Source organism: Monodon monoceros, unplaced genomic scaffold, assembly GCF_005190385.1.
Source record: "Monodon monoceros isolate NGI ecotype Baffin Bay Population unplaced genomic scaffold, NGI_Narwhal_1 Super_Scaffold_19, whole genome shotgun sequence".
In the NCBI taxonomy this organism is placed as follows: domain Eukaryota; kingdom Metazoa; phylum Chordata; class Mammalia; order Artiodactyla; family Monodontidae; genus Monodon; species Monodon monoceros.
In genome coordinates this window covers 30488247-30514672 of record NW_021703775.1, presented here as the reverse complement: position 1 = coordinate 30514672, position 26426 = coordinate 30488247, and the positions used below count along the sequence as shown (strand labels likewise).

The following is a 26426-nucleotide window of genomic DNA, read 5'->3' as shown; positions in this document are numbered from 1 at the left end:
CTACTTAGAGCGAGCCCCAAAGGATGGCATTCCAGTGGTGAACCCACTGTAGTCTGACAGTCTGTCTTGCAGACCGAAAAACATGTTTGTGCTCAGCTGAGAGTTGATCTGTCTCTCAGAGTGTGGATTTCACACTGGCAAAGCTCCCAAGTACCGCCATATAAAAACCATGCCGACGTATTCATTGATCATGAGAAGTTTAACTACCAGGAAGAATAGGTAGTCTTGTGACCCATCAGCACATGCTTTGCTTATAGGGTAACCTCCTTGGGAAGCCAAATAGAAATTAAAAGTTGATGGCGATCCTACTTTCAGAGTAAAATGAACTGCATAATCTTAATGGTTAATGGCATCAAGCTGCCATTGCCTGAGACACCCTGGTCGGTAGAGGATACACCAGACTGCGGTGGAGGCACTATCAAATGTTGTCTGTTGGGATCCTGATTTGTACAGACAGCATGCAAACCAGTCTTCTAGGGGCACACTTCAGACAGAGCAGAGAAAAGTGATGACTCTTAGCTTTCTTACTTGCGACCCACACTCACTGAGTGGCGGTCAAATCAGGAGCAGCCTCCAGGAGGACAAAGTGGGTCTTCTCTCTGCTCCACAGCTTCAAGTCAGCCGCTGGCTGACCACTTGCAACACCGGCTGTGAAGGTGCCCTTTGGGTTGAAGGTTGGCAGCTCTGGCAGCCGTAATATAAAGAGAAGAAGAGGGGGGAAGCCTGGAAGGGAATGGCATTCCACAGTCTCTCTTTCTGCCCTAACAGGATTGCTTTTCCTTTCCAGTCCACAGCTAAGAATGTCCTTTATTGTCTTCTCTACTCAAGGAACAACCCTAATGAAGCTAACAGAAGACAGGTAAGGACGCTCCCCACCCCTATCATTACAAAACCCATCTTTTCTTGAGTAGTGCTGGTATTTGTGCCCCACTGCCAGCTTTGACCTGGCAGTGATTTTAATTGAATTGTTCTCTCCTTTGACTTATGCCTTGAACTTTGCACGTGGACCCATCTGTTAATTTACTCTGCGATGACTTTGATAGAATTTCCTTATGTCAGTGAAATTTTATAAATGACTAAATCACGTTAAGGTAAATCTTACCTTTGATTGGGGACTCAGTCTGCTAACTTGGAGCAAAATGTTAGCAAACCAAATTCTTGAGGGAATATATTTTCTTTTATTTAAATTAGATTTATTTTGTGGATTAAGTGTTCAGAGATATAATAAGTGTGCTATGAGAGAAGGAAGAACTTGAAATATTATCATCCATAATGACTAAGGCAGCGAATAGAAAGGGAGGGTTTATGGCACTACAAAATTAAAAGAAATTTGAATCAGGTATGGGAAAATGTTGTTGACAGAAAATGATTAGTTAGACCTAGCTTAACAAAAACATTAGTTGGGGTTTTACCACCTGCAGATGAAAATTAGCAGTAACAGAGGCACGTCATTTATTCACGGCTAGGATGGTATATTGGAGATGACACTTTTCCTGAGTTAATGATACTTTGTCCACTTTTTAAAAAGTGGTATGGTCCACATGAGAGAGTTCCCAGGGCGGGGCACACGTGGGACTATGGGCCGACTTACGTGGACATGTTGGGGAAAGGAAGGGAAGAACGGCAAGTACAGGAAGGGCAGGAAGACTTTATTCTGTGCGATTCTTCTAGAAATGAGAATAGGGCTAACAGGATGGAGTAAGGTTTTCTGGAATTGGCACTCACACAGCACATCTGAGCTAGTCCCCATTTCTTCCATGTCTTTGTTCCCCATCTGTAACAAAAAGAACACTCTCTACCATGTGGAAGTTTTCAAATCCTGTTACTCCTTCAGCAGTATCTATTATATGCATGCATGCCATTTGAGATGCACTGAAACCCCATTTTAAAAACAAGGGTTTCTTATTCCTTATTAACAGAAGGAGAAACTGAGGCCTTGTCATGTTCCTAAGGATACCAAGCAGCATCCACTCTAGATGCAGGCTGCACGTTCTTTCCACTCCACCTGCTGTTAAACAGAGACTCATGAAGCCCAAGAAGCCTGTGTGATTTCCCTTCAGTATTGGCCAAGGATTTTTTTTAAGATCCTCTATACACACATTTATTTGCTACTGAGAAAACTCCTCTCTCACCCATTCTTCACATCCTCCTGCAACCCAAGGCTGCGTAGTGCTGCTTCATGCTGATTCCACTCGCTCTGCACCTAAGAGTTTGGCAAGAGACCACGTTCACACATCCCCTGTGGATATGTTGTGTGCCACTGCTCACAGCCTCTGGGAAGTTGGAGAGGTGGAGGGAAGTCACAGATTTATAAACACTAGTAGAACATCGAGTCTTTCAGACCCATTTTGGCTATGCTAGCTCAAATTAGTCATCTGAATCCTTCTTTGAATCTAGTTTTTTGTACCTTAACTTCACTACTCCTAGTACCCCATGCCAAGGAGAAGACTGGGATTGGAATCTCTGCTTTGCTGGAAGCAGCATTTAATAATTAAGGGATGAATATGCATCAAACAACAGCCAGAAATACCTTGCTAGAGGCTGAATGATTTGGGATGAGCAGATGCAAACTATGATATATGGAATGGATAAACAACAAGGTCCTACTGTCTAGCACAGGGAACTATGTTCAATATACTGTGATAAACCATAATGGAAAAGAATGTGAAAAGCATGTGTGTATATATATATATATATATATGTGTGTGTGTGTGTGTGTGTGTGTGTGTGTGTGTATAAGGCTGAATGAGTTTCATGTGGTGACTGCTTGACCTAATCTGTGGGTCAGCTGGCAAAGCATGACCATGGTTCACTGACCCATCCCCGACCTTGTCAGCCTGTGGAAAGACGCAGGCAAGCCAGCTCTCTCTAAAATAGTTTCTCATGAGATTGGTGTAAAGAATTAGACTTTCAGAACTTCCAACCTGCTACTGTTTCTGAAATATATGACTGTGGTTTAGTTGGCCACAGGAATTTTTATATTTTTTTCTGTGTCTCATTTGATCTTCATAATATCCCTATAAGACAGTAAAAGATGCATTATTTTACCTATGTAGTAACTGAGGAGACTTACAGAATTTTAAAAATTTCGTTCAAAAACAAGACATGAATTAGCAGAGACTCTCATTTCAACAAGAGCAAAAGGTTTGGGGTATATCAAAAGTACATTTGCATTCAGTTCTCGGGATCAGATCCACACAGGGGAAACCATGGGAAGGTTGAAGAAACAGAATGGAAAATAATTACGTTGTGTTGAGATGTAGTAGAGGAATTACAATTAGACTAATGATACCTCTGCCATTTGTGTCTTTTATCTGCTAAGCACTTTACATAGCATTTATTTATTCCCATATAACCATTATTACTTCAATTTCTAATGTGGTCTTTGTGGTCATTTGATTTATTGTTTCATATGTAAAGTGTCATTTTTCACTAACTGCTGTCAAGATTTTTTTTCTCTATCTTTAGTTCTCAGCAGTTTGATTTTGATGTGTCTGGCACACTTTCGTTTGTTTTTTTTTTCTGTTTGTTTTTTGAGTTTATCCTCTTTTGGCTTTGCTGAGCTTCTTGAATCTAGAAATTTATGTCTTTCACCAAATTGTGTGGATCTGTGGCCATTACTTTTCAAATAATTTTTCTGCACTGATCATTTTCCCCTCTCCTTCTGAGACCCCAGTGACACACATGTTAGACATTTTGATGTTATTCCACATGTCCCTGAAGTTCTGTTCATTTTTTCTTTTGCAGTTTTCTTTCTGTTCTTTATACCAGATCGTTTCTATTGTTCTGTCTTCATGTTAACTGACTCTTTTCCTCTGTCATCTCCATTCTGCTGTTTAGCTCATCTACTGAATTTCTTATTATAGATATTGTGTTTTTCAGTCCTAAAATATCTACTTGGTTCTTTTTAAAATTTTTATTTCTCTGCTGAGAACATCTATCCTTCCATTTAATTCAAGTGTGTTACCTTTACCTCACAGATTATAGTTATTATAACTCCTATTATATAATAACTTCAGTTATTGTAACTGATAATTCCAATAGCTCAGGATTGGCATCTTAATTGTCTCCTCTCCTGAGAATGGGTCACATTTTCTAGGTGATTTGTATGTCAAGCAAATTTAGATCATATTCTACAAGTTTTTAATATCATGTTTTTGAGACTCTGAGTCGTATTCAAATCCTATAGAGAATGTTGATCTGTTTGTTTGTTTGCTTTAGTAGGCAATCACCCCGGCTAGGTTCAGATCACAGGTTCTATCTTGTCTTCTGTGGTTTTGATTTTGGTTCAGTTTTCAAAATCTTTGCTAAGCTGCTTTGGGTGTCTCCTGCACGTATGCAGTTCAGAGATGAGCCTGGGAGTTCTACACCTTCATACGCAGAAGTAGAGGGATCCCCTTCACCAGCTCTCTCCTCTCCAGGGTTCCCCACACACGGATTTTCTCAGAGGCCCCTGCCCTCCAAGTCTTCTAGCAAGAAAAATGGGGTTTCTCTTGGAGTTTTGGTCACCACATTGCTGCATGCAGTTCTGTACTGAGGCCACCCCAGGAGTCATAAGAGACAAATAGAAATGGGATTTCCTCCACATTCTTTGAACCACAGGGGCCGCTTTTCCCAAGCGCCAGAAATATGGTGGCTTTCTTAGCTTTTAGGCGACATCCCAGGCTACTGCCATGTGACTGAGGCCCACCCTCAGATTAAAGCCACGAGGGAAATGAAGAAAAAAAATTTGGAATTCATCCTTGTATGGGTTATTTCTCCAGGTTTTAATTCTCCAATCCACCTGCATTTTTTGCTTTTCAGAGTTTTATTGTGTTTGCTTTTTTCATTTTGTCCAGACTTTTTATTATAATCCACAGAAGAGGTAGCCTATAGCAAGCCTGCTGTTACTTCAGTTCTACAGATAAGGACACTGAGATTCAGAGAGCTTAGATAACTTGCTAAGATCAAAGAATGAAAATGGCAGAACTGCTATTCTGATTATGGATTCTGTTCAGTCCAACTCATGGGCTTTGCATCATAGTATGTTGCTCTTTCAAGATTTCTTAGCTTCATCCATTTGCAAAATGATTGAAAAATTGTAACAAGTTTTTTAGGTTTCTTCATTAGCATAATAAAGGATTAATGTTAATTTAAGTACTAATAGAATAAATTATTTTAGTGTTAACTACTGCACATGATTCCCTAAAAACCCCTTGGATAATCTTTTGCCTGATCTTAATCGAAATACTTCAGATGTTTCATCATTTGGAAATGAGATCATGTCAAGGAAGTCCAACTCTTCGTTTAAAAGAAAACAGGAATAGATATTCAGTTTAATCAAACGCATTTTTGGTATCTATTGAAGTCATATTTTTCCTTTGACCTACTAATACAGAGAAATGCATTACAAAAGATATTTTAAAATTGGGCCATATGTGTATCTGGTTACACTTGGTTGTGATATATTATTATTTTGATATAGAACTGAATTCTGTTTTCTGTATTTTATTCAGAAATTTAACATCAGTATTCATAATTGTGATTGGGCTGCTATTGTTCTTTTCATGACTACCTTTACTTACAGTACTTTTTATAATTTTTTTCTTACATTTAGTTTATTACTTCTAGAATTAATCCGATGTAAGGTATGAAGTGAAGATCCATCTTTTTTCTCCAAGTGTTTAGGCAGTTTTTCCAACACCATTTACTGGATAATCCTTTACTACCAATTTGCAAAGTTAAACTTTTTCATAGACTTGTGTCCATTGCTGGGTTTTCTATTCTGATGCACTGCATTTCTGTCTGTTCTTATGCTACTACCACATTATTTTAATTAGTTTTAACATCTGGAAGACAAACCCTTCCTCACTTCTAATCCTGTGTGAAAATCTCCTAGTCTTTAGTGGGTCTTCTTCCCTATCACATGCATTTTAAATAATTTTTTTAATGTTCCAAAATATTCCTGGGGTTTTCACTTGAACTGTATGAAAAGTACAGAATAACCTTAACAAAATGGCATTACATTGTTACTATATTGATTTTCTTATTTAAGGATATATCACTTCTCTTTTATATCCCCCAATGAGGTTTTGATATTTTCTTCAGCTCAGTCTCATACAGTGTTCACTAAGTTTATTCCTAGACATTTTAAAGTTTTGCTTCCATTGTGAATAAATTTTTTTTCTGTTGTATTTTCTAAACTGCTGTTCACTATAAAGCAATTAACCTATAATTTGGGATCCATGGGGTTTTATTGAACTCCATAAAATTATTTTTAAAAATTTGCAAACCAGGGAGATTGTAATTTGCAATAGAACCAGGCCTATGCCCCCCAAACAGTTAAGAAATACTGGCTTGGGGGAAATTATTGCTTTGTAGATTTATTTCTTATCCCATCATTTTAATGAAACATTATATTAATTCTAATATTTTTCCAGTTAATTTTGGAGTGGTTTTCTAGTAAGATGGTTATATTATTTATAATTAATGATAACTTCTGTCCTCTTTTCTAATATTTATATCTTTTATAACTTCTCAGTTATCTTGGGTTGCTTGTTTTTTTGATATTGAATTGTATGAGCTGTTGGTATATTTTGCTTATTAACCCCTTGTCAGTAGCATCGTTTGCAAATACTTTCTCCCATTCCTTAGGTTTTCTTTTCAGTTTGTTGATGGTTTCCTTCGGTGTGCAAAAGCTTTTAAGTTTGATTAGGTCCCATTTGTTTATTTTTGGTTTTATTTAATCTACCTTGGGAGTTGATCATAGAAAACATTGGTACGATTTATGTCTGAGAATGTTTTGCCTATGTTCTCTTCTAGAAGTTTAATGGTGTTATGTTAATTAGGTCTTTAAACCATTTTGAGTTTATTTTTGTATATGGTGTGTCTTCTTAGGTATCTTATTAAGTTGGCTAGAATTTTCAAACTTTAATGGAACTTGTGTTTCACAATTATGTACCTTATTGGATATTGACTTCATAGAGTTTTTTATCTACTATATTAAGGAATGATTCTTCAACTGCAAGTTTATTAAAACATTTTTATCTGAAATGTTAGTTTCATTAAATGTCCTTTTGTCATAAAAAGATAATTATATCTTTCTTTTATTTCCTTTGCCCTGTCTATGTGAAAATTTCAAATCAAAAAGTTTCCTGATGTGAAACTAACCTTAAATTCCTGAAATAAATTTTATTCATCATGGTTTGCTCTTTTATTATATTTCTGGATTTGATTTAATATAAACCTAAATATATCACTTATTAATATTTAATATTAAGAATATTCAAGAGTTCCATTTTATACTGTCTTTGTCAGGCTTGCAATAAGGATTGCACAAGTTTAGAAAAATGAATTGGCAATCTTTTCATGTGCTATGGAATATCTAAAGTAATACAGAAAGCGTAAGTTTGTTCAAGGTTTAATATATATCAGAGGAAAGCCAACTAAGCCTAAACCATTATTAAAGAAGTTATTTGACAGTTATCTCAAAATCTTGTATGACTGTTGTTAGTATCGTATTTACCACCTTGAGAAGTGGTAGAAATTACCAGTGTGTTGATATTTTAATTTTATAGCATACCTTTTTAATTTTCAAAATCTCTTCTGTATCTGTGGTTATATCCCTTTTCCAACATTCATGTAAAGTATTTTTGTCTCTTATTGCCCCATTCAAATTACTCAATGGGTTCTCTCTTAGATTTATTCATCAGTTTTCTTTCGTATAATTGTTTTGTTTTATGATATATTACTTTATTCTTTTACTATTATTAATTCCTTCCTTTGGCTTATCTTTTATTCATCTCTTTTTATGAATTGAAATTCATTATATTTTATTATTTCTCGTTTAATAATAAAAGCTATTATGAATATAAATTATACTCTAAATCTCTTCCTTATTGAATCTCATATGCTCCAACATGTACTGTTCTCATTATTGTTAATTTCTAAATAGTTTATATTTATAATTTTAGATTTGATATTAAATTATTTACAAAATATTTCACAATTTCCACATGATTTTTGGTTTTTTATATTTTTCTCAATTTCTAGAGTCATTGCATTTTTCCAGAAAATATGTTTTATATAATTTCTACTTTTTAAATTTATTAATTTTTGTTGGTGGCCTAACATAGGAATCAATTTTACTTATCATTCATGGATGTTAGAAAATATGTATACATTGATGAATAAAAAGTTTTATATAAGAATATATTGATTAAATTTATTATTTTATATTTTTGTTTACTTGATCTGTGAAGACAGAGAGATATTTTCAAACTTTCCATCATGACTGTTTGAATTTTCAATACATCGCCTTATCATTTACACTGTATTATTTAGCTCACATGTGTTTTTATTATGGAATAAATTTCTAATCAATGTAAAGTAAACTTTATCATCTTTAATGCTTTTTAAGTCCTTTGTCCAAAAATATTATAAACTTAAAATTTTTTTGTATTTTCTTACTATATCTTTGCCCACCCATTTAGCTTTTACCCTTGCTTGATATTTTAATATTCCACTGTTGATTTGAAAAGTATAATTTGAAAGAGTATAATTTAATTCTTATTCTAGTAACAGTTCCCAATGGATGCTTGTCTTTATAATGGCAAGAATTAAATAATATTTATTTTTCTCCTTGCTCAAGTTATTAAGAAATATTTGCAATACGTTTCATAAGTGTATACACATACACACACGTATACATATTTCCTTTCCAGTATTTGAAGTTTTTTTTAAATTTATGTTTTAAATTTCTCAGTTAGCTGAGTCTTTTTTCAGGTAAAATTTTTCTGAGGGGTATGTGAATATTAAGCTTTCTAAGTCCAACTTATTTGAGAATTGTTGTTATTCACCTTCAGGTAAATATTTTAATTGAACTTTAATTATAAAGTTCTTATATACTGACTATCTTTTCCCCTGAATTTACTAGAAACAGTGATACAATGTCAACTTGCATGCATTCTGTTCTATATCGCATATAGAAAAAGGAGAGATTCCAATTTACTACATTTCTCCTTTGTTTTCCCCTCTTGAATGCTTGTAAAAAAATTTTTTCTTTGTCTTTGGAATTTAAAAGAAAAGTCAAGAGAGTATATTTTGGCCCAAGGCCATCCATTAATTTTGTATAATACTTTGTATAGGACTTGAGCCATTCCATCTGACAAGTTAATAAACTTCTTTGGCTTAGGATTTTTTTTTCTATTATTTCTTTTATTATTACTTTTCTTCTGTCTGTTCATTGGCTTCTTGAATCTACCCCAAATCTCCTTTACACTCTATTATAAGTACAATTTTTTAATGTCTACCATTTTTCTTTGAGTTCTTGGAGAATGTTTCATTCTGGTTCAGTCATTCACCAATTTCAGTTGTTTTGCTTTTGTTTTTGCAGCATTCGCCTTACTGTTCACTGTTTCCATTGCATTGTTTTTTTTAATTGTGGTAAAATATACATACCATAAAGCTTAACACTTTAACCATTTTTAAGCATACAGTGTGGTGACAGTAAGTTGTGCAACCATAACCACTATCCATCTCCAGGACTTTTTCATCATCCCAAACTAAAACTCTCCCCTGTCCCTGGCAACCTCTATTCTACCATCTATCTCTATTATTTTGCCTGTTCTAGGTACTTCATATAAGTGGAATCATATAATTTTTGTCCTTTTGTCTGGCTTATTTCACTTAACAAGTCTTCAAGGACCATCCATGTTGTAGCGTGTATCAGAATTTCATTCATTTTTAAGGCCAGAATAATATTCCATTGTATGTATATACCACATTTTGCTTATCGATTTATCTGTCAATGGATGGTTGAGTTGTTTCCATCTTTTGGCTGTTGTGAATAATGCTGCTATGAACATTAGTGTGTAAATATCTGTTCAAGTCCCTGGTTTCAATTCTTTGGGGCATACACTAGAAGTGGAACTGATGGACTATATAGTAATTCTGTGTTTACTTCTTTGAGGGACCATCATACAGTTTTCCACAGTGGCTGCACCACTTTACAGTCCTACCAACAATGCATAGGGATTCCAATTTCTCCACATCCTTATGATTTTCTGTTTTTTTTTAAATTGAGGTAACATTGGTTTATAACATTATATAAGTTTCATGTGTACAACATATATTTCTACTTCTGCGTACACTACAGCAGAATGTAGTTTCTATTCATCACCATAGTTGACCCTCTACCCATTTCACATTGCCCCCCGACACCTTCCCCTCTGATAACTACTCTGCTCTCTGTATCTACATGTTTGTTTTGGTTTTCTGTTTGGCTTATTTTGGTTTTCTGTTTGGCTTTCGGATTCCACATATGAGTGAAATCATACAGTATTTGTCTTTCCCCATCTGACTTATGTCACTTAACGTAATACCCTCAAGGTCCATCCATGTTGTTGCAAATGGCAGGATTTCATCTTTTTATGGCTGGGTAGTAATCCATTGTGTGTGTGTGTGTGTGTGTGTGTGTGTGTCCATTCACCCATTGACAGGCACTTAGGTTGTTTCCATTTATTGGCTATTATAAATAATGCTATGATGAATATAGGGGTGCATAGGTCTTTTCTAATTAGTGTTTTCATATTCTTCAGATAAATACCCAGAAGTCGAATAGCTGGATCATATGGTAGTTCTTTTCTTAATTTTTTGAGGAAACTTCATAACTGTTTTCCATTAGTGGCTGCACCAATTTACATTCCCATCAACAGTGTATGAGGGTTCCCTTTTCTCTGCCTCCTTTCCAACACTTTTTATCTCTCGCCTTTTTGATAATAGCCATTCTAACAGGCACGAGGTAATATTTCATTACGGTTTTCATTTGCAGTTCCCTGATAATTAGTGATGTTGAATATCTCTTCATGTGCCTGTTAGCTATCTGTATGTTTTCGTTGGAAAAATGTCTATTCAGGTCCTCTGCCCATTTTGAAATTGGGTTGTTTGTTTTTTTTGGTTGTTGAGTTGTATGAGTTCTTTATATATTTTGGATAATAACCCCTTATCAGATATGAAGCTTTTTAGTTTGATGTCATCCCATTTGTTCATTTTTGTTTTTGTTTCCTTTGCCTGAGGATACATGCTCAGAAAGATATTGCTAAGACCAATGGCAAAGAGCATACTGCCTGTGTTTTCTTCTAGAAGTTTTATGGTTTCAGGTCTTACATTCAAGTTTTTAATCCCTTTAATCTGTTGGGTTTTTTTTCCTTTATAACAGCCATCCCAGTGGGTATGATATAGTATCTCACTGTAGTTTTAATTTGTATTTCCCTAATGATTAGTGATGTTGAGCATCTTTTCATGTGCTTATTGGCACATTCGTATATCTTCTTTGGAGAAATGTCTATTCAAGACCTTTGTCCATTTTTCAGTTGGGTTTTTTTAAATTGTTATTATGTTCTAAGAGTTCTTTACATATTCTGGATATTAATCCTTTATTAAATATATGATTTACAAATATTTTCTCCCATTCTGTGGGTTACCTTTTCACTCTGTTGATAGTGTCTTTTAATGCACAAAATTGTTTAATTTTGATGAATCCAATTTATCTATTTCTTTTCTTCTGTTACCTTGCACTTTTGGCTTTATATTTCAAGAAATCATTGCCAAATCCAATGTCATAAAACTTTTCCCCTTTGTTTTTTCTAAGAGTTTTATAATTTTAGCTCTTACATTTAGGTCCTTGATCCATCTTGAATTAATTTTTGTTTATGGTTTGAAATAAGGGTCTAATTTCATTATATTGAAAATGGATATCCAATTTTCCCAGCACCATTTGTTGAAAACACTGTCTTTGCCCCCATTAAATGGTTGGCACCCTTGTTGAAAATCACTTGACCATATATGCGAAGTTTTATTTCTGGGCCCTCTATTCTATTCCTTCGGTCTATACATCTGTCCTTATGCTACTACTGTGGCTTTGTAGCAAGTTTTGAAATCAGAAAGTGTGACTCTCCCAACTTTTGTTCTCTTTCAAGATTGTTTTGGCTATTTAGATTCCCTTGAGATTCCATATGAATTTTAGAATAAGTTTTTCTGTTTCTGTCATTGGAATTTTGACAGAGATTGCATTGAATCTGTAGATCATTTTGGGCAGTACTGTCATCTTAACACTATTAAGTCTTCTGATCCATGAACATAGCCTGTCTTTCCATTTATTTATGCTTTCATTAATTTCTTTCATCAGTGTTTTATAGTTTTTAGTGCCATTGCATTTTTTAACTGACAAATAATATCTTTCAACCCAATGAATATTTTTCTGATCCTGAATTTTTCCTTGTGTTTGTGGGAGGCACACCCTGTTATTGTGTTAGAGATGATATATCTTTATCATGAATATGAATTAGAATTGTTTTATGTGTTCTCCTGTTTCTTATATGAGTTTGCTTCAAAGGGGAAATCTTCTCAACTTTCTTAAATTGGTCTTTTCTTTCCATCTTATGAGAATTTTCCTTAATAGAGTGACTCAAAAGAGGAACAACTAGGTTTTTCAGGACTGGGATTTGGGATGAGTTCTGTCAGAGATCATGTAAATTTTTGTTGAAAATGTGAAGATCACAGGAAAAGAAGATGGGAAAATTTATATGTAGTGTAATTTTTTCTTGAAAAATGTAGAGACCTAGTAGGGTATCCAAGGTAAGGAGGAAGCTTATGCCAAAGGAAAATGGTGAGTTGTAGATGTTAGATCACTGTGTTAAGAACCTATCCTACCACCACCCACAGGCTTTTCTCAGGTCACAGAATTCCAGGCTCGTAGGTCCTTCCCTCATCCTGATCTCAGCAGCTCTACATCTTGCAGGAATTCTTCCAAGTGTCTGGCATATGTATGGCACCCTTACCAATTTTCCGGCAATGAAAAACATTTGCCCCTGTCATACTTGTTTAGCTGTTTCTACAGCATTTTCGAAAGAAAAGGGGAGGTTAAAAAGTGTAGACCCAGATCACTACTTTTAACTGGAAGTTTCACTTTTCTTCTAAACTTTGCAAGATGAAAAAAAAAAAGCATGACGAAACAACTATGGGTCAAAGAATTAATATGTCTTATCCAACCCACTGGCCTCACTTCACTGCTAAGAAAATCATTCTCAGAGAGATTGAATTATTTGCCTAAATTCATATAAGTAGTCAATGACAGTAGAATTTTTTTAACTCACAAAATTAAAATTCTTAAATCCAGTGATCTTTTTTCTGCTACATTACATAGCTTACCCAATTCACTGTATTAGTATGCATGCTGCTGTCTTTTGTTTCTTATCTGTGGAAAAATTAAATGGTAGCAACCACTGTATATATGTGCATAAATACATATGCATTTGTGTATATATATGTATATATAATATATACTCCTTTATTAATGGTTTATTATGTACCAATAACCTAGAATACTTTTTTCAACTATAAGAAGAGAAAATGATAATACCTACCTTGTAAGGTTGTTATGGGAATTATATTATTTATTATGTTTTATGTAGATGGGGATGGTGAGTCATAGAAGGCTCAAAGCCTCCTTGCCATAAAAGTGAAGGAACCTGGATTTCAGCCTGGGAACCATAACCCCAATGTCCACACTCCTAATCACTGTGCTATAGGGTTTCCCACAATTTTACTACTGTATACACTCTTAAATTAAAAACAAACCTAAGCATACACAACTCACCACCCCAAACCCTCTAACTTCTTCCAGAAAGCAATTCCCTGAAAGCACGTGCCCTCTGCACGTTTTATCTTTGTGGCCTTTTTAATGACGTCAGCTTGGAAATACTCCTCGCAAAAAGGTACAGAGGTAGGATCAGTATTTGGCAGATGGGGTTAAGAGGTTAAGCATCTTGCTTACTGGTTTTAAGGAGCTGAAGTAAAAGCCAAGGATGCTTGGCTCAAACTGCTGAGTGGAAACCAAGAGACCACACTTCTCTATCCCTCTCAGTCAGCCTTTGGTTTGGTTTGAAGAGTGTGGTTTTGCCATCAGTATCACAGGGGAAAATGACATATTTTGAACACATCACTTGATTCCTGGAGAAGAATGCATACAGGCTGTCATTACCAAGAGACATAGTTCTAAAAGCTTTTTCTAAGTTTAAAAATAACAAGAGAGAAAAAGAGTCTTCAGATACTTTGTGCTTGAAAGCCTCTGGATTCATTCCATTTTAAAGTACTATTCATTCAGGTACAAGAAGATTAGATGGCAAAATTAGGAGACATGGAAGGGAGCATTTATTTATTCTCTTGTCCTGTTGATGGAGAGAGAATATCATGGGGTCTGAGTCCATGGGAAAGGTCCTTACCTCTCTGTGCCTCTGTTTCTTTATCTGTAAAATAAATAATGATCAGCCCTACCTTGTAGAACTGTTGGAAGAATTAGCAATGCCAGGCACATAGTAAATGGTGTTGTTACACTTGTGGTTGTTAGGGTCTTAACAAAGAGCTGAGGAATCACCCTCACTCCTCCTGGACACACCCCACTCAAATCATCACAGCATAGCCAAGAATAATTCAGAGTGAGTCCCCAGCTCTCCGTGACTCACACCCTTCTCTGAAGTTTTTAACCGTTGGCCAGTCTATCCCTATATAAAGGAGCATGGGTAGAAAAGACTGCTTTAGCATGAAGTCAGGTAAAAAGTTATTTTTTCCTTTGCCTAATGGTTCTAGCAAGACTTCCTCCAGACAGGAGCACACAGGCAACATCTCTAGAGGAAGTTTGTCTAAGGGCTTCTCATATTGCATTTCAATGATGGTAAAAAGAACCCACGTTGAAGCAATTCAGCGGGTCTGGGAACAGACTGAGATGTGCGAGAGTAGAGTGGTCCAGTGTTTCTCACACTGTCCCTCTGGAGGACCCCTGTTAGTAGAAGCAAGTACCCTGGGGCATAGCCCTGGGGTCCTACGGTAGAATTTGAAGTGGCTCATCAAAAGCAAGAAATTTCTTCAACATCCTTTCATCTTAAAAATGACGATCTTGGGGCTTCCCTGGTGGCACAGTGGTTGAGAGTCCGCCTGCCAATGCAGGGGACATGGGCTCGAGCCCTGGTCCAGGAAGATCCCACATGCCGCGGAGCGGCTGGGCCCATGAGCCATGGCCGCAGAGCCTGCGCGTCCGGAGCCTGTGCTCCGCAGCGGGAGAGGCCGCAACTGTGAGAGGCCCGCGTACCGCAAAAAAAAAAAAAAAAAAAAGACGATCTTATTTACAAAGCAGAAATAGAGACACAGACGTAGAGAACAAAGGTAAGGATACCAAGGGGGAAAAAGGGGGATGGGATGAATTCGGAGATTGGGATTGACATATATACACTATTGATACTATGTATAAAATAGATAACTAATAAGAACCTACTGTATAGCACAGGGAACTCTACTCAATGCTCTGTAGTGACCTAAATGGGAAGGAAATCCAAAAAAGAGGGGATATGTGTATACGTATAGCTGATTCACTTTGCTGTACAGTAGAAACTAACACTGTAAAGCAATTATACTCTAATAAAAATTTTTTTTAATTACTGAGTAATACAAAAAATATGCATGTGCATTTGTATTCTATTCTATAAGACACCAATGCTTGATTTTTTATGAAAATCATGTGGAGTCCTTTCTCAAATTTTGGAGTACAATTTATGCCCCAGGGAAAAAAAAATTATATATATACATATACACACACACATCTTCTGTGTCTTTGTGTCCAGTACATTGTCCTATACCAAGTTTGAATGCCACAGACGTAGTAGAGACAACACAGACTTTGCACCAGGACCAGCCTGGGTTCTAATCTGGGCTCCACCAGCATGCGCAAGTTCTTTACTTCTATGAATCTGTTTTTTCAAATGTATAATGAAGATGACAATCATCATATGGTGTTGTTGAGAAACTTCATGAATTAATATGTGGAAAGAGCCTAGCAGAAACCCTGGCACAGCACAGATACTCAGGAAATGTTACTTCCCTTCCTCACCTACTATGCGTCATGTGGCACATACATGTATAAAGGATAAAATCTGACAGAGCAGCGTCCAGAAACATTCTTGTCTGGATGAAGCCAGCAAGGCAAACTTCAGAAATAGTGGAGTCAAACGATGGTAGAGTTCTCCTATTCAAAGCTAGATAGCCACGGGCTTCCCTGGTGGCGCAGTGGTTGAGAGTCCGCCTGCCGATGCAGGGGACACGGGTTCGTGCCCCGGTCCGGGAAGATCCCACAGGCCACGGAGCGGCTGGGCCCGTGAGCCATGGCCGCTGAGCCTGCGCGTCCGGAGCCTGCGTTCTGCGACGGGAGAGGCCACAACAGTGAGAGGCCCGCGTACCACAAAAGAAAAAGAAAAAGCTAGATAGCCACAACCAGCAAATTTTCTGTGGCCTAACCAAAAAAAAATCACTATTGGTCAACATCAGGCGTGTCCATCATCTCCTAGCCTCTTGGCCTCCAGTGTGGGGACTTGAGCCTTAGATTTAGTGCTGCCTTTTATAGGCTCGGAATGGCTCCTCATGGACTGCACTTCAGCCTTTGATACTCACTCTCAACAATTTTTTAAATTATTAAATATTCTAAGTATAACAAAAGCACACCCAAAAAAGGATAGTAAACACTCATTATCCACCCCCAAGCTTATAAAATAAAATGTTACAGGTATTGACCCCCCCTTTCTCTTTCCTTACCAGAGGTATTACTATCCTGAATGTGGGATTTATCATTTTAATGACTGTTGTATATTTTTACATATCCATGAATAATATATTGTTTCCTATTCAACTTTATAATAAATTATCATATTGCATGTATTTTTCTTGAACTTGCTTTTTACACGTAACATCATGTTTTTGAAACTTTTTCTATATAGATACATGTAGCTGCACTTGGTTCATTGTAACTAATGTATACTTTCTGTTGCATTGAATTTTATTGTGAGAATGTACCACCATGTACTAATCTATTCTCTTATTAACGGACAGTTAGTTTCTAACTTTCTGCTGTTATAAACAAAGTTGCAATGAACATTCTTGTACCTGTCTCCCAGACAGGTGGGAAGCAAGATTTCTCTTCTATAACGATATATAACTAGGGATTGAATTGCTAGGTCTTTGGTATGTGAATATGTAACTTAACCAGGCATGATTTAATTGTTCTCCAAAGGGGCTGCACCAATTTACAATCCAATTAGCGATTTATAAGAGTTTTCATTTACCCAAATCCTACCAACATCTTGTATGATCCCCCCAACTTTTCTCAAATAGATGAGCACACATTTGACTTGTGGGTTGGATTATCTGGTGTGGACCTAGTATACTCCTACCTACCCCCACCTCCAGCCCAATATTGCTCCAAAGTGTGATAAGGAAGTCCTGTCTTTGTAGAGAAGTGTAACCTTCTCCAGCCTGACCGAAATAGCAGACTCTTGTCTATCATCTACCCTAGGGCTGCCTGCTTCAGCTTCCATCTGAGAGGGTGACCCTGGACTCATTCTCTGTTGCACAGGACTGGTAGAGTGCCACTCTATCCTATGCCCTTCCAAACACTCCTTGTGGTCAGCAGTACTAAGCTCAAGTATATCAACCTGACCATTTTAGATGCCACCAGCACCAGGTGAGACCTAGTCCCTAGTGAACTAAGAGGAACATGGACCTAAAGGTTCTCATGGGATAAAGGTACATATTTGCGCAACCCTGGCTATGGAGCCTACTTTCTTTCCACCATTCCCATCTCCTGCAAAGTGTGACTCAACTAGGGGAAAGTGTTAGTGATGGGAAAGGTCTTACAGGGATTTGTTTCAAAAGCCAAGTGTTGCCATAGGAAACTGCATGGTGAAAACCACTGCACAGATGAGAAACCAACCAAAATAGAGTTGTGTACGGAGGAGTTTGTTTGGACAAATTCATCACATTACCCTGTGATTGATCCATTGTTCCTGTCCTTTATGCCAGTTTAGGACAGCTTGGGAATTTGGAAATTCCCTGATGGGCTCCTCTTAGCGAACTTTGGTTACTGGTCTGCACTTGACCCTGTGTCACATTGTGGACTACTGCTGTCTGCCAAATGTGGCCTCTCCAGTTCCCAGCAAATTCCCAGGTTCTGTTTCTGTTTCAACCATTGGTCCCCACATAAAATCAGGTGCCGGACTCTGAGCTGGAAGGAAGCTGGTAGATCTTATAGTTCCACACCTTCACTTTACATTTGAGAAATCAAAGGTTGACATGTGTCGGAAGTGGCAGAACTATGATTCAATCCCAAGTCTATCTTCCTCCAAAATCCACGCTCTTGTGAATGGCACTGAAGCCATGGGAAGAGTGAGATTGCCTTGTAAGACAGTGTAGGTATAAGAATAAGGGGATCTGGATTCTGGGGCCCTCCAATCTTTAGAGTTCTAGAAGAGAAGGAAAAGCCTACACAGAAATATGAGAAAGAACACCTGATGAGGGAGATGGAGAGAGGATGCTGTGATGGGAGTCAAGAGAAGAAAGCATTTTAAATTGAGAGGGAGGTTAACTGTGTCTGATGCTGTAAGAGGCTGAGTAAGAGGAAGCCAGAGAAGTGACCATTGGATTGGGAATGTGGAGATCACTGGGGAACCTTCACAAAGCCCATTTCAGCAGAACTGTTGAGACAAAAGTCACTGCAAAATAGGTTAAAAGGTGAGGGCTTTCGATTTTCAATTGAGGGGTAATGACATTTTTAGCCCTTTTGCTTGCAAAAAGCACCCAAAATCAGGAGAAGGTAAAACACCACCACAGATTTGAGGAAATTAAGAAATATTTAACCATAAGAACACCATAGATGAGGACAGAAAGAATACAGGGAGTGGCAAGTGATATAAGCAGTCAGATGTAATCCTGAAGAAGAGATACTGAAGAGGAACTAGCCTTGTAGCCTTGCAGAATCTTGGAAAGGAAGGGTTACGGGGTGAAGATTAGACTATGTTTAAAGGACCTTTTCAACCTTCAGAACTACTCGCCTCCACTATAATTTGAAAATGACCCCTTTTCCAGCTCCACCAAAAAAGAGAAGTATGTTCTCTGGCAAAATTAAACAAGAATGGTTTCCTGGATGGACACCAGGCATGGGAGATTATGGAGACGTGCATAACAAATGTTGCTACTTCCAACCCTCCCCTTTGTCAATTCCAGACCTAGCACAAAGGAAAGAGTTTGAAAACTACTTCCCTGTAGAAATAAGTATTTCAGAGGGGGAAAAACGCTCATCCATTGATATTTGAGGGTCCTTAATGAAAAGATCCTGTTGACAAAAACTGATCATCCACCAACTGGCGTACCCCACCATGCACACAGAGCTTCCAACAAGTCTTAGCCTCGCTCATCCGCTATGAACAGATGTATAGTCAAAGATCACTTCACATTTGAAATCTTTACCAGGAAAAATTAGGAAGTGAGTACTCTTTCAAGAAGTTGTGCTTTGAAGAGAAATGCATTGAATTGGTCAATAGCTAGAGGGAGATGTGGGGTCACAGAAGATTTATTTTGTTAAGATGAAAGATATTAAAGTATATTTATATGCTGGTAATCATCTCCAGTATTTCTTCCTGACTTGAAACAAATGTGTAGTCACAAATGTTTAGAAAAAAGCCTTTTCAGTATGTCTGTTTCTAGTTAGGATATAGAGGTATATGAAAAACCTTCATTTCCATGGTCAACCAGAAAAGTCCAGACAAAATAGAATTCACATGTTCTTCTGGGGCTAGCAGACACACAGGAAGCACTGATGAACTGAATTAGAGAGAAACAAGCCCTATAGAGCTGATCAGAGATCTACGGAAACTTCCATACTTGGAGGTGGATGCCTGATCTGGCTAGGGGAATTGGAAATGTAGGCCAGCCATGGACAGAGACTTTTCAGGCACGAGGAAAAGTCAACTGAGCCTTAGACAGCAATGTGTGCCAGAGGGATGGATTATCTGAAAGAGCCCCAATGAAAAAAGAAATTTCTTAGCCTTATAATTCTTCCCTCTCACCCACACCTCTGCATTTTTCCAAGAAAGTAGCAGTGGAGGACTTGTTGAAAAGCAGAGAAAAATCACTTAATCCCATGAATACTTGTGGTACTTGGATTCTGGAGTCCTAAGGTTAAGCGAAATTATCTGAAGCTGTGCCTAACTCCCTCACACCTCAAATACAGGAAAGATCACAAAGGCGGGGCAGGGCAGAAGGCTGGGACTTCGGGCAATAACACTCTAGGGAATACACTGTAATTAAAGCTGTGTTGCAACCCAAAATCAACCTAACTCAAGGGAGAATCTAAATATTCAGCTTCCCACCCCAGCTTACAAAGATAAAAGGCTTACACTCTGCAATGAGTCAACAAAACAAATCAATATTATACCTAAGTTTCCACTGCTTTTTAAAATGTATACAATGTGTGAAATATGTTAAAAGATTGTGAGACATGGGAAGAAGTGGGAAAATGTAATCCATAATCAAGAGAAAAACACAAATGACTCAATTATTGGAATTAGTAGACAGGGATGTTTAAACAACTATTATAAACATATAAAGAATTTACAAGAAAAGGTGAATATAATGGAGGAAAACATGGGATATCTGGAAAAAAAAAAGAAAACCGAGTGAAAACTGTGGACTGAAAAATTTTTCTGCAGAAAATGGATTAATGAACTTAAAAACACATTAATAGAAATTATTTAAACTGAAAGAGAAAGGGAAAAGATGGGGGGGTGGTGAACCAGATCCTATTATTTGTGGGGTAATATCAAGTGATCTAATATATGCGTAATTAGAATGCCACACACGGATTCGTTCCACACACGGATTCAAGAAGCTGAAAGAACCTCAAACGGGACAAATACAAAAATAATAATAATAATAATAACCTAAGCACATCACAGCTGAATTCTTGAAAACCAGAATAAGGTAGGAATCTTAAAAGCAGTCCAAGGGGGAGGGAAAAGACATATTACAGAGGAACAACAATGAAAATCACTTACTTTTCACTGGAAAAAAAACACATGCAATCCTGAAGACAGGATCAATCTCTTTATAGAGTTAAAAGGGAAGAAAAGTCGATTTTGAACTCTGTATCCAGTGAAAACATCCTTAAAATTGAAGGTGAAATTAAGACATTTCTAGAAAGATAAAAAAGCTAAGAGAATCATCACCAGCAAATCTGCACTACAAAATAAATAAATAAAGGCTAAAAAAATTCTTTAAGCAGAGAAAAAAATGATACCAGGTGTAAACGAAAGCTACATAAAAAGGGAGGGTACCAGAAATGGTAACTATTTTCTTAATGTCATAAAAAGATGATTATTTAAGACAGAAACAATTAACACTGTATTTTGGAGTGAATTACGTATACATAAGTAGAATATGTGACAACAATAGCACAAAGGTTGAGAGGGAATTACATGGAAGTATAATAGTAAAGGGTTTTTCCATTATATGAGAAGTGGCAGAATATTAACTTTTGGTAGCCTGTCATAAAATAAGGATAACTCTCCATACAGCAACTGCTAAAATGAAATGAAAGGGAGGATATTGCTATAGATCCTACAGATATTAAAAGAGAATAAAGGAATATTAAGAACAAAGTAATAGAAATAAAGTCAACAATTATAATGGAAATTAATCAATACCTGCGCATGTTACTGTATATAACTTATACCTCACTTTAAAAAAATATAGCAAAGAATCTTTGGTTCAACATGCATCCTGTTGTCATTAATCATATTGGCCTATTCTTTGGTAAAGATCACAAAGAGGACATGATTTCTATACATTATAAACAAATGATCAGAGTTGGTTGTGGGACTTAAGACTCCAAAGTAACAGCAAAAATGTCTTTAATTAATCTTTGCTATTCTGTTCTGTTTACTTCATGTTTTTTGTAGTCAACCCTGGAGCCCTGAGACATCTGGAAATATTGTGAGTGTAGCATTAGTGGTTAACAGTGATGTGTGTTTACTGTATAGTTGAGGCTCCGAAGCCAAAAACTCCAGGACATTTGAGAAAAGTCAATTCCACAGAAGCTGTTTTACTAGGAGGCAAGCGGACAGTGCAGAGCTGATGCTGGGTTTTGGGGGGGGGGGGAGTTGGAGGTTGTTTTTATAGACTGAAAATATGGTAGATATTGTGCAACCCCAAGGGGGATTTTGCAGTAGGAGCATCACTGAGATACTTGGGCTAAAAAGTTGTTAAAGTGCTTCTTGACGTGCTTATGTGCATTTATCCTTTAATGTTTTCATCAACAAATATTAAAATGTCACAATACAACTGGAATCCCAGAAAGTAATCTTCAAGAAGTTTACAAAAATTCCGAGGGCAAGAGAAAGCCCTACAGACACTGTAACTGATTCTCCCTGCTCCCTACCCCTACAAACCAGCGTAGTGCTGGTTGCATGGTGTGTGCTCAATAAATAGTTGTGGAAATGAATGAATTTATGGATGGATGCATCCAAACTGGAGTCATTCATTCAACAACAAATCACTCTAGGTCCGTCATTAAGTGTTACAGGGGTTGCAAAAGGAACACAAGACATAGGGCCTGAAAGCCCTTAACTTCTAAGTAGGAACACTGGCAGAAACAAGAAACCACCAAGGAAAAGAGGCGACTCTTTAATAGCAGCCTGTCTTCATAGGACTCCCAGACTCTCATTTCCCAGGAAGATAATATTTCATTTGGTAGTAACCGAGTCCTCAGAGAGGAGAGCTTCTTATCGCCCCCTTTAAAAGATCTTTCTCCCAATTTTCTTTCATTTCTAAGAGAGCATTAAAAAAAATACTCTTTATTAATAGTCCTATTGTCCCAGAATTAAAATGGACCCACAATTTCCATGAAACCATCTGTTTTGTTTGCTTAGATGTTGTAGGAACGTAGAGAAGGGGCATGGAGTAGGGAGGTGGGGCCGTAAGTCATCTGACCTTTTACCAAGGAGGGTGGTATAAGGGGAGTGTGACCACTGCTTGGGACTAGTGAGCTCATCATATCTTGCCAGACACAAAGTATCAAGGATAAGGACAGTTTCCAAAACAGCCTTTGCTTGTTCTGGTACCAAAAAATAGAAAGCTCAAGAAAATACTTGTAAAGGAAGGGAAATAGGCTTAGAGAAAACACCCCAGTTCCCAGACTTTTTTTGGCAGGGAAAAAATACAGAGAAGCCAGGGAACCTTTTCCACAGCCCCATTGTGCCTTTTTTTAGTCCTCTTTTTTTTTAAAGTTTTCGTCTTAACACAATATTCCAAGTTTAGTGTTACCAAAATGTCCTAAACCTCACTAGTCAATGACCTAGTCAAAGATAAGGGACTTCCTTGGTGGTCCAGTGGTTAAGAATCCGCCTTCCAATGCAGGGGTATGCGGGTTCAATCCCTGGTCGAGGAACTAAGATCCCACATTCCGCAGGGCAACTGAACCCGTGCACTCTAGAGCCCACGGGCCACAATGAAGATCCCGCGTGCCGCAACTAAGACCCAAGGCAGGCAAATAAATAAATAAATAGATTTTTTAAATGAACAAAGGTAAGACCACATTTACTTTTTTTGTTCACATTTACTTTTGATGCCCAATCTCCACCCCCCTAGTTGTCAGAAATTAGCCCCCAACCCCATAATGCCCCTCAGCTATACCGAAGGGTTTCAGGGTGACACCTCTGTGTGCTCAGGAATAAACCTCAGTTTTCCTGTCCCAGCCTCACTCTCATATCCCAGCCTCACCCTCATGCCACCTTGTTTGCTGTTATCCTCATGAAACCGCCAACCTGCAGGGCAAAGTTGCCCTCTGCCAGGTGACTGCTAATGCCACCCTCCCCCTCCCTTTGGTGGCCTCAGTTGGGGCCTCCGCCGTCATCTTTAACCCTCCTTCTAATGCATAGATGTATGCTCTTTCTCATTACCAAATGATAGAGTTGAAATTAAACTATGGCTTTTAATGGAATTTATTAAAATTGGGGGAAGGGGGTATGTAAAGAGGTACAACACAGAGAATGGTCTATAACCACATGGACCCAGACCTTCCCTACAGTCAATTACTACCAGATCAGCTGCTGCCTGGCCACCATCCACATGGCCAATGAAGCTTACTTCCTCCTCCCACCTCTTCAGCAAATATCTGTTGAATGTCTATAATGTTCCAGGTACTAGCAGACACAGAAGATATAGTGGAGACCAAAGCAGACATGGCCCAGCCCTGATGGAAAGTCTAGAACTGAAACAAATGAACAAACTAAAGTGAACAGATAATCACATAATCAAATATTATTAGTTATAAAATGTCCTAAGTGCTATAAAGCAACAATTGTGGGGTGCCATATGAAGTCTAATTGAGGGAGCTAATTTGAATTGGGGAAGTCAAATGAGGCTACTTTGAGCAATTGATATTTAGGTTGGGATTGAAGTCTGGGTAAGAATTAGCCCAGCGAAGAGCTGGGCAAAGAGCCTCCCCAGCCCCCAGGTAGCAGTGACTGCAGGTGTGAAGGATGTGCTGGAGAAAGGAGCTTAGGAAGACCAGTGGGACTCAGGTGAAGGCAGTGGGAGCAGAGCGGTGCAAGATAAGGCTGTCAAGGAGGCAGAGGATCCATCCCATGAAGGCACTTGAAGGTCATGGTGAGGACCTGAGGGGTTGTTTTGTTTGGTTTTTTTTGTTTGTTTGTTTGTTTTGCGGTTCGCGGGCCTCCCACTGTTGTGGCCTCTCTCGTTGCGGAGCACAGGCTCCGGACGCGCAGGCTCAGCGGCCATGGCGCACGGGCCCAGCCTCTCCGCGGCATGTGGGATCTTCCCGGACCGGGGCACGAACCCGTGTCCCCTGCATCGGCAGGCGGACTCCCAACCACTGCGCCACCAGGGAAGCCCAGGACCTGAGGTTTTATCCCAAGGGTACTCAATGGCTGTGAAGGGTTTTGAGCAGGGGAGTGAATGACATGTTTTGATCCATATTTTAAGAACACTCTGGCAGCCTTGTGGAGATTGAATGCAGGAGGGGTGAGAAGGCAGTCAAAAGACAGCCAGTGACTTTCCCAATGGTCTAAGTAAGAAACGATGGTCACCCAGACCATGAGGTTGGCAGAAGAGGTGAAGAAGTGTCAGTTTCAAGGTATGTTTAGAGCGCGACCGATGGAATCTAATGTTATATTACGTACGGGAGCAAGAGAGAGGAGAGTCAAGGTAGAGGGGGTCAAAGAAGGCTTCTGGTTTCTGATTAGGGCAGCTGGGCACGTGGTCTGATATCTGGGCGCTGATAAGACAAGCAGACAATAATCAGTACATTTCCCAAAGTCTGAGTTACTTGGTCTTAAATATTCCACCTAAGAAGCAGCAGCAGCCTGGGCCAGGGACAGGCTCAGGCTAAACCCTTTGCAGTTTGTCTTTTAAAACCTCCAACCTGGCAATCAAGTCTCACCCATGACCACCCCGTTACATCAGTTTTAACAAAAGGTTCATTCTGCATCGGACTTCCTCTTTAAGCAATTACCAGAATAAGCCAGTAATAAATTTTATACATTCATTCATTCATTTATTCAAGAGAGAAACGGTTTAATATAATGACTGAGAGTAGGGCATCTGGGTTGAAATCCCACCTCTGCCACTTAGTAGTGGAGGGGCTTTGGGCAACTTTCTTAGCCTCTCTCTCTGTGACTCAACTGAGTCACAGTGTCCTTATCTGTGAAATAGAGATTAGTATCTACCTCAAAGAGCTATCATAAGGCATAAGTAAATTAATTACATGTATTTTTCAAACAGAGCTTGACACGGTATAAGTACTCAGGTAGTGTTAAAAATTGCCACTGCTGTTCATTAATTCAAGTTTTACTGAAAACTGCCCACTGTCTTTTGCTGCTTGGCAAAGTAGAAAGCCGGGCAGATTTTTTTTTGAATCAGGTAGATTTGACCTCAAGCCTCTGCCCTCCTACTTAACTAATCTCTCTGAACCCAAGTTTTCTTATCTATGATATGAGGGCAGTAATACCTACCTTGAGTGGTTACTGTGAGGATGAAATCAGAAATCTTTGTGCAGGGTCTTGTATATAATGGATGCTCAGTGAACACGAGGTTCTTTCCCTGCTCAAAAGAAGTTTCCCCACTTAATTATTTTTTTTAATTTTGTAATAGATCTTTATTGGAGTATAATTGCTTCACAATACTGCATTAGTTTCTGTTGTACAACAAAGTGAACCAGCCATATGCGTACATATATCCCCATATCCCCTCCTTCTTGAACCTCCCTTCCACCCTCCCTATCCCACCTCTGTAAGTCATCGCAAAGCACTGAGCTGATCTCCCTGTGCTATGCGGCTGCTTCCCACTAGCTAACTGTTTTACATTCGGTAGTGTATATATGTCGATGCTACTCTCACTTCGCCCCAGCTTCCCCCTCCCCCCTGCCCCCGCTGTGTCTGGTCTTTGTTGTGGCATGCAGGATCTTCATTGAGGCATGAGGAATTCTCTCTAGTTGTGGCGTACAGGTTTTCTCTCTCTAGTTGTGGCACGTGGGCTCCAGAGCGTGTGGGCTCCGT

At 38.2% G+C, this 26426-nt stretch overlaps 1 protein-coding gene across 1 annotated transcript in view; it reads left to right on the top strand.

Annotated features, from left to right (window-relative positions):
- Positions 1 to 26426, top strand: part of ANTXR1 (ANTXR cell adhesion molecule 1) — a 238597-nt gene that overhangs the window by 29933 nt on the left and 182238 nt on the right. Inside the window, 1 exon segment of the mRNA XM_029231442.1 lies at positions 788 to 859. Coding sequence (XP_029087275.1) covers positions 788 to 859 — 72 coding nt within the window.